Here is a 9,759-nt window from a genome sequence, read left to right on the forward strand (position 1 = left end):
GTTCTCAGGCAAATTTTAGTTGCATTACTAGTAGTAATTTACGGCGGCCCTGATGGTCTTAAAATGTTATTTTGTTTTCAACAGGATAAAGTTATTTTTGCTCATTGTTTTTAGAAGAAAAATGAGAACCAATTTTAACACTGTCAATAAATAAATTTAGTTGTGCGAATTGTCTTGGTAAGTTACAGAAAAGTTGTTGAGTGTTTTCAACACCGTATCAAAATCCAAAAATTTGGCTTTGCTAGAGATCAAAGCACATTTTTGCAACTGTTCGAAGGTTAAAGTTGCTGCAAATTTGATCAACAAGATAAAAACAAATTCACACGTTTTGCCATTTTTTGCGAAACCTTCAAGATTTAATTTTTATATAGGTTACGAAACACAAAAATTTTAAAGTAATTTAAATTTTTCTCGACATTTGTTTATAATTTCATATACTTTTTCGATGCACTGATATGCTCGTATTACGAGAAAGACAAGCAGGACATCCTATAGCAGCAGAAATTCATGGAATATGAGCCATCGTAACTAATTATAATTTTACCGTTGAAAAGGTTATAAGTTTTAGCCATAATAAGAGGCAGCCTATGCATTAATCACTTCTTGTAATTAAGAAATTTTGTTCATATTTTGAAAAAAAGAACTGCGTGCTAAAGTTTATAAGCTTTCAAACGGCAATTTTAAATATAGTAACGACGGCTCATATTCCATGAATTTCTGCTCCTAGGATGTCCTGCTTGTCTTTCTCGTACTACGAACATATCAGTTCATAGAAAAAAATATATGAATTTATTTAAAGAAATATCGCGAAAAATTTTAAATACTTGAAAATTTTTGCGTTTGGTTTACCCGGACCCTAGTAATGTAGTATATCAGAATAGATCTTCATGATACATATCTTGAAAAAGTTCTGATGTAATATATTACTATGGTCCGAGTGAGTCAAAACCCACATGGGATTAAGTTTCTAAAAACATTTCGAGCGGGCCATTTCGGTATTCCAAACAATCATTTTGAGACCTTGAATAAATGTATTTAAATATCTAGAGTGACAGAATGAGATCCGCTCTCAAACACCAGTTGTGCACTCTCTCTTCGTCTCTGAAGAACGTAGTTTATGTGGTAACAAATGCCAACCACACTCCAGATGTTGTTTCTGTTGCCGGCAGTATCCTATATGATGTCTACATCAAAGAATTGGGCTGGAAGTTTGGCAAGGACAACCCATCGCAAATCAGAGTTGAACGTTGCTCAAAAACAGGTGGATGATAAGGAACTAATTCAAACCGTTCTTAAAATTGTAAAAACAGATTCAAAATTATAACAGAGATCAAATAATTTATTTACGAGATCAAAACTATCATTGAGTTGCGCAGTTTCCGTTGTAGACATTTGGAACTATTTTTAAGGGTGAATTGATTTGTTCGGTTGAAAATTACTCGAAAGCAAGAAATGTAGGGAGACACTAAAAAATTTCACTTTCAATCCAGACATTTAACCAGTGATTTATTGTTGAAATTGAACAAATACTGATAAATACAATTAACTACAATTAAGACTAAGGTTTTTAATTTGATTGAAGAAATTCGTTTAGTACTTTTACTGCCGTTTGAAGGCACCAGGCATGAAGTGAAGCGATGCTCTTATTGGCTACAGGATACGGTTTTATCATATTTTTTTCCAGATCTGCTCAATTTCAAAGCTGGGAGAAACATCTTTCGGTATAGGGTAGCGGATAAGAAAGCAATCCACAGTTGTGAAAGCGTTTCTCGACTTTTTTGGTGTTTCTAGCCAAATTGAATACTGCTCATTTTTTAAAAGGCCCCATATGTTTACCGCAAAAATTTTTGGATAGCAAAGTGTGTCACATTTTGCGATGCAAAATATTAGAAATCACCGAAAAACCGAAAGCTGACATTGATTGAAATTTCATACGGAAAAAATAGATAGTTCGGTTGTCTTGAAAGGGACAGCCAGTTGATTACATCAGCAAGGAGTTTGAATTTTAGACGGTTGTAAACTTCGTCAATATTTTTAGCCTTTTAAATTTTTCACCATATTTGAAATAGATCATTTATCATTTCCAAATACCTCTCAAAACTATACGGCCAAGGGATCATTACTTCTTGTCCTTATTAAAAACATATTTCCCGGGCCGGGGCGTCCACCCGTATTCCACCGTTATTAAGCGAGAATAAGGGTGTAAAGCCAATTCCACTCTTAATTAGCAAGGAAAAGTGTGTAAGAGTGTAATTTTAAGAAAATTACATCTTTTCGTATACTTTTTGCACTCTTTGGTCCACTCTTAATACATTTTCAAAAATACACTATAATTACACTCTTTTGTCTACTCTTTAATGCACTCTTTTCCCTGGGTGAAGCCTCCTGAGAGGTGTCTCAGATCGATCAAAGCAAAAAATTATGTAAGATATTATTATTATTATTACTGAATATTATTATTAAAATCATTATTATTTAAAAAATACTCAAGAGAAACGCGAAATTAAAGAAAAAATTAGCAATTTTTGCCAATACTAGTTTTTGTGGTAAATTCCTCGGCCCGAGTTCAGATGTACATTTAAAATCAAAGGACTCCTTGAGGGTTAAAATAGGAGCAAAACTATAAAAAAACATCAATGTTGATATCTTCCCTCAACTTCACGCTCAATTACTGCACAGGGGTATGAATGCTTGTTAAAGCAATCTAAAACTGATCAGAAGTAGCTTTTAGCTGCGAAGGGCTGAGTAGAGGAAGTTTCGACTCGAGAAACATCATTGCCGCCAGTGTCCAAAAAAACTATTTATTTTCTTTTTATTTCAAACTGATTATTATCAGTGTTCCACTCAGACACTATAGTGTTCCTTATCATCATCCTAAAATTTTTTTGAAAGACAAAATGATACTGACGGATAAATTTGCGTCAACAAGTCTATGGGTCATCGCGTGTGAACTAACCGGCAATAATGGAACAGTAGAGCCCCATGGTTGCTTCAGGCTAATCCATTCTACAGAAATCGAAGCTTTGGGATATGAAAGCCAGCGAAACAGAAGTCTGGTCGATTTGAGAAGATTTTATGGTGACAGTGGCTTAATTGAGATGAACAGACTAGCGTTGAGGAAACAGTTGAGGAATCAGGGTACACTTCCCCTCCTATTTCTTAGGGTTTAAATTTTGTTTGTGGTTTTCAGTGAGCTTCGCCGTATTCACTGCAATCTTCGTGTGGGAGAAAAAAATGTTTATCACCGCCGTTCACAGCAAATTGATGTTTTCTGATTATACCTCGGTCCTGGTAGTAAAATAACTGACAAAAAGACCGCTATTCCACGCCGGTCCAAAGAGGTGCTCAATTTTCGGGCAAGAATATATTTAGCCAAATTAGAAAATATTACTAAATATTACGGATTTTTATTTAGTTGTACATGTGTTCAATGATTTTAGAAAATGAAGATTCTCAAGGACGCTCATGGAGGAAGTTTGCATTAATATAAACTTGGGGCAAATCAATTGTGTTCATATAGTTTAGTCTTTGACCTCTTCGATTTGAAATTTTTTTAAAGGGGGGAACTGAATTTCCGTCATTCTTCTGTCTTCTTGGACTCATAACTTTCTGCTTGGTTTCAAAGTCAGTGAAATGTTTGCAAAGAACCTGCTCAATTATGACAAAAAACATCAATTTCCGAAGCACTTCCTTCAATTTGTCAAAAAAAGAAACCTCATTGATGTCATCCTAATACCATTATTCTAAAGTTTGGAGGAAAAGATCAAAGAATTAAGAAAATGAGGAGGCTCAGTAATGTGCGTTCGCAAATAATGTTCCAACCTCTTAATTGTCTACCAAAAGAGAAGGGGATAAAAAATTTCAAAATTCAACATACCGTTCAACAATTCATTGATTGAATCAAACAATCTACCTTAGAGGGCCAATGAGACCTGTCATTGACCAACGTTGCTAAAAAAACGTTTAAAAAAGTTTTAAAAATTTGCTTTTTGAAAATATATTACTTTAAAATAATAAAAATCATTATATATCAAGACAAATCATTTATACCTCGATAAGAAGTGGTTGAGACCGCTCAGTATCTAGGATATGACATACGCCGACAAAAAGAACGACAAAAGCTGGTGAAAAAATTTAAACTTTGCACTAAAACGGTGTCCCAGCCAATAAAACAATCAAGTGCTCACTACGCATACTAAAAAAATTTTTCTCAAATGGAAACGAAAATACGCATTATTGTGATACTGTGCAATGGAAATAAAAACCTAAAAATGGGCAAATGTTCAAAAATGACAAACGTTCTAGGAAAACTCGTATTACAATGAACGAAAACCATTTTTGCAAAATGAAATTGTTATAAAGAGCAAACTGTAGCTTGATAGACGAGGGAATTGACCTGCCTATATTACAGATTTTAAGCCACAATTCAGCAGAAATAAGATTTAAAAACTTGGCAAAACTCTGAAATCCATTGATTTTTTTGAAAATAAATTATTTCAAAAGTCACAACGAAAAAAAAACTTAACTTAAATAACAGCTGGACTTTTGTGCAACTTCTTAGAAATCCAATTTCGCTGAACAATAGCGAGTCTAAGTCATATGACAACATAATACCAACAAATACTAGCAGAACAGAAAAAAAACTTCACAAATCAGTTAACGAAACCAGAATGTTGAAGCAATTATAATTATAGGACATTAGCTAGCGGATTTTATATCATCACTTGCGTCTTCTTTGAACACAATAAAGTCTTCATTGTAATTGGCCTATTTCAGAATAAAAACGAAAAGAACCACAAACTTTTAAAAATAACTAAAACTCTCAAAACTTTTACAAAACAAAATGTCTAAGCCCTAAAGTCAAAACGGTTAACCATCAGAAAAAATAATGTTTGGAGCAGCAACAACAATGAAACCTCTAAATATTGAGCCTGGCTAATTAAAAAAACGACGAAATTGTAAAATACAAAAAAAAAAGATTAAAATTATAACAAAAAAGAAAAGCTAAATAAAACTTGAAAAAAAATCTGAAAGCCTTTAGAATCATTAGTTATCAATTGATATCAAATATTACTTTGATAGAAAATGATTGAGACCACTAAGTATCTAGGATCTGACATACGACTACAAAAAAATTTAAAGTGCTCACTGCGGACACTAATAAGTTTTTCTCAGTAGGAGACGAAACCACGCATTATTGTGATACTCTGCAAAAAAAACAAAAACATAAAAAATGGGCAAATGTTTATTACCAAGAACAGAAACCACTTTTGCAAAATAAAACTGTTTTAAAAAGCAAATTGTAGTTGACTAAATGAAGGAATTGACTTGCCTATATTACAGATACTCAGCCACAATTAAACAGAAATAAGATTCATTATATTGGCAAAGCTCTAAAATCCATTGATTATTTCTTCTCAAAGGGCACAACGAAAAAAAATTTTCAAGTTAAAAACAAGCCAGTTTATCGTGCAACTTCTTAGAAAATCAATTACGCGTAATTTTAACTTGCGTGAACCTGAGTCATAAGAGTACATCATATCAAAAAAAACCAGCAGAACTGAAAGGTTTTACAAACTATTTTATGAAACCACAGTGTTGAAGTCATTATAATTATAAAACATTAGCCTCGGGGATGTTATATCTTCACTTGCGTCATTAATGAATATCATAAAATCTTCATTTTAATTAGTAAATTCTTGGTATCTTTATTGTAAATAGTTTTGTAATTGCCCTATCGCAGACAAAAAACAAAAATTTTAATCATCAAAAAAATTAATGTTTGGTGCAGCAACAACAATGAAAACTTTCAATAATGAACGTAAGGTATGAGAATAAGAGGAAATTGTAAAATACAAAACGATAACAAAAAAGAAGAGCTAAAGAAAACTTTTTGCTTTTTTTTAAAAAAAATTTGAAAGTCATTAGAAACATTAGTTATCAACTGATATCAAATATTACTTCGATAAAAAGTGATTGCGACCGCTCCGTATCCAGGATATGTTATACGACTACAGAAAGAACAACAATTATAGGTGAAAAATATTCATTTCCATTAAAACGGCGTCCAGACCAATTTTTACAGTGCTCACTAAGAACAATAATAGGTTTTTCTCAAATAGAGACGAAACGACGCATTATTGTGATAGTGTGCAAAGGAAACAAAAACTTGAAAAAAATAGGCAAACGTTCAAAAATCACGGACATTTGATGAAAACTCGTATTACCATGAACAACAACAATTTTTGCAAAATAAGACTGTTTTAAAAAGCAAATTGTAGTTGACTAGATGAGGGAAGTGATTTAGCTATAGTCCAGATACTGAGCCACAACTCAAAAGATGTAAGATTTATAAAGTTGGCAGAGCTCTAAACCCCATGGACTTCTTTGAAAATAAAAAGTTTCAAGGACACAACGAAAAAAAGTGTTCACTATGAATAATAGCTAATTTATTGTGCGTAATATTAGTAAACTTAAGTGATATGACAACATAATACAAACAAATACCAGCAGAACAGAAAAATTTCACAAACTAGTTAACAAAATCAGAGTGTTGAAGCAATTATAATTATAGGACATTAGTCAGCGGATTTTATATCTTCACTTGCGTCTTCTTTGAACACAACAAAGTCTTCATTGTGATTGGCCTATTTCGGAATAAAAACAAAAAGAACCACAAACATTGAAAAAAAACTAAAACTCACAAAATTTTTACAAAACAAAATTTCTAAGTGCTAAGGTCAAAACGTTTAACCATCCCATCAGAAAAATTAATGTTTGAAGCAACAATAACAAAGAATCCTCTCAATAATGAGCTTATAAAAGTATTATATCAAAGAAACAAAAATGAACTAAAAAATTGAGCAATTACAAACAAAAATCCCAATAGTTTGCATGAAAACTTGCAGTACTACCTAGAAGTCGTTTTTTAAAAAGAACGTAACAATTTTATTATATTTTTTCTATAAAAACAAAGTTCGACCAGTTTTTACTTAGATTGAGCTTTAAGTTGATAGAAAAAAGATGAAAAAAACAAAAAATCACTGAAGTTTTCTTGAAACAAATTTAATCAAAGCCCTGAGAGACAATAGATAACAGCCGAACGCATTGTGTAGGTTCACTTACACATCTTAATGATGTCACTTGGATCTTTGGTTATTTAGGCTGAATAATCAGACTGCGAAAGGAATAAAAAACAAAGGCAAAACCCAAGAATTTATTTAATGTTTACAAAAAATCTTCGACAGAGCCATGAAAACCAGTAGCTTTTCTCTGAAATCCAACTACAAATTCATTTGGTCTCCCTTTTCACTTAATATGGAGTTTTTTTTTAATTGGGTCGTTATTTGAAACTTTCGTCGGTAAATAACATTAAAACAAACAGAAGCAATTTTTTTGAAAAAAAAACAGCGCCCAAATAAAATTCGAAAAAATTATTTTTTTTTGCAAGGATTCATGATGCCATCAAACCTATTCACGAGTTTGCCGCGCCTTTAAAAATCCACATGATTCTGCAGAGTATTTTGCGGATTAGTATAATTGTAAAAAGAAATTTTTCAAAAATAAAAAAGATAAAGCAATTTTTATATTTGTCGAGATAAATTTGCAAAAAACCGGCAACGTTTTAATCCAAGAAGATTTTTTATGGAAACCAGCGTTCAACTAGTGCTCTTGCGGAGTTCTTGGAGAATTTATCAGCGGATTTTAAGTCTCTGTTTTCGGCAAATCTAAACAAAGTGGACCAAAAAATCTTACTTGGTGCCATTTTTGATGAAAAAATTGTGAAGTTGGAAAGTTTTATCAAAAATTTTAGCTGAAGAAAATCAATCGAACAAATAAGCAACTCTCCTATATCTCTAAAGGTATAAACAAAATCTAAGCGTAACAATTTTAACATTCTTTAGGTTTTATTAGCCGAATTGAAATTTATATTGGCAAATTTTAGCGAAAATTACGCAAAATTTGAAAAAAAAATGTAGAATATTCATAAAACTTCAAACCTGGATAACTCACTGTAAGAAACGAATTTCAAAATAAAACTTAATTCCATATTCTAGGCTGTAGGGACTTTCCAATTATACCACTCACAACTCTCTACGATGAATATTTCGAATTTCGATCGGCCAAAATCGATCGAACAAAAAATCCCATTTGAGTATATAGATCCTCCCTCCCCTCTAAAGTATGGGTCGGGACAATATTTTCGACTCAATTTTTCAAAAGAATTTTTGCAGTTGTGATAAGTAGATTGTGCAGAATGTGTTTGCTTCCCCATGAGCCATATTGAAAGTCTATAAAGCACGATAATGGGTCTTTTATTAAAAAAAATATTTTCTTTGCAGCGCCTATTCAGATGTTTTGCGTTCTATAAGAGAAACAAGCTAAGTACCAAAACACTTAACTGGAGACTCAAAAAGATGAAGACTAGCTAAATGGAGTCCCATTAGAAAGAAATCGAGCAGTCTGACGGTGTCATAACCGAAAAAGTGAAAAATTTTGCAAGTTTTATCAACCTTTACTTTTTTCCTGAACAATTTAAAGATGTGAAAATCTCTTCAAATAAAGATGCAGGGTTTTGAGAGATTTTCTATGATACCGCTCCTCTTTCTCTTCGCAAAGAATATCAATATACCGCAATTATCTCATCAAATAAACGTCAAACTTGCATAAAGTTCCTAACCTCCATTTCATAAAAGGTTGGAACATCAATTTTAGGGGGGAAGATAACAAATAAGATAAGATCAGAATTGAAGCATATAAGGTAAAAATATGTGGAAGAATAAAATAAGTGTATTGTGGAAGAACAAATGGGGAAAAGTACATTGAACAATTAGGAGTTGGATTCGGGATAATAAATACAGCAATTGGGGTGCATTATCGGGAGTGGAGAAACCGACCTATAGTGTTCACACCTCAAGCAAGTACAGCCAATCAGCATGTCATCACAAAGACTATAGAAGAGAACCCCAATTTATATTCTGTTGGACATTATGGTGAGCCATTTCGGTACGAGGAACATGACGACAACACTTGTCAGATTATGATTATTCAAGCTAAAATGAACACCCGTTCTAACTTTAGAGGTGATCACGATTTAAACAGGGCTTCAAACTTTACAGTATTGAACTAATTTTATACCGATGTGCTTTAGATAGTTCTTAGATTTATAGTTTTTAGATGTTTACTGTTTTTTAAACATTTACTTTTTTATTTGTAAATTTTCTTTAGAAATTCCAATAAAACTCTTGTAAAAATTCTTTTAGTTAGTGTAGTAAATGCAATCAGCAATAAACCAAAAATACGTTATAAACCTGGTAACGACAAAATGATTTTTGGACATTAAAAAATCAAATCTGCTGTCACTTGGAATCTAACTTTCAGATAGATAAAGAAGCGAAGTGAAAGAAATAAGCTTGGTGAAATACCGCATTAGTCTTATTCCACACAACTGAAAGTTGAATGAAATAGAGCTTTTGTGTGTCGCATATTATTCTGAAGAATCAGAAAAGTATGCCAGAGTTTTGTTGTGTAACAATAACTGGGCTCAGAAAAAGAAGGAAAACGACGGAGGCACTAGGTAGAGCAGAATATCGGATATAGCAACTGAAGTCAGGTTGGCTTCGATTGATCTAAGAAACTATTAATTCAAAACCATGTCAGCATAAATATTCTTTGTAATCAGAATTGATAACTCTGAAAACAATTAGAATTTCTCACTAGTTGAAAAGTACAATTTCGCTTTGGTTTTCCACAAATGAC

The 9,759-nt window shown here is 32.3% G+C and overlaps 1 protein-coding gene across 1 annotated transcript; it reads left to right on the forward strand.

Annotated features, from left to right (window-relative positions):
- Window positions 1–1,133: 1,133 nt before the first annotated feature.
- Window positions 1,134–9,130, forward strand: LOC142341361 (uncharacterized). The gene is made up of 3 exons (XM_075392289.1): window positions 1,134–1,261; window positions 2,893–3,138; window positions 8,835–9,130. Exons 2-3 carry the CDS (start codon window positions 2,898–2,900, stop codon window positions 9,128–9,130), a joined length of 537 nt encoding a protein of 178 aa, XP_075248404.1. The 5' UTR covers window positions 1,134–1,261; window positions 2,893–2,897.
- The last annotated feature ends 629 nt before the right edge of the window (window positions 9,131–9,759 follow it).

This window comes from Convolutriloba macropyga, chromosome 6, assembly GCF_964194025.1.
Source record: "Convolutriloba macropyga chromosome 6, txConMacr16.3, whole genome shotgun sequence".
In the NCBI taxonomy this organism is placed as follows: Eukaryota; Metazoa; Xenacoelomorpha; order Acoela; family Convolutidae; genus Convolutriloba; species Convolutriloba macropyga.

Excerpts from the sequence above, each read along its gene's own strand:
- LOC142341361 (XM_075392289.1), top strand. The coding sequence starts at position 2,898 with ATGATACTGACGGATAAATTTGCGTCAACAAGTCTATGGGTCATCGCG. Across the intron at positions 3,139-8,834 it reads GAAACAGTTGAGGAATCAGG|GAGTTGGATTCGGGATAATA; the intron begins GTACACTTCCCC and ends TTGAACAATTAG.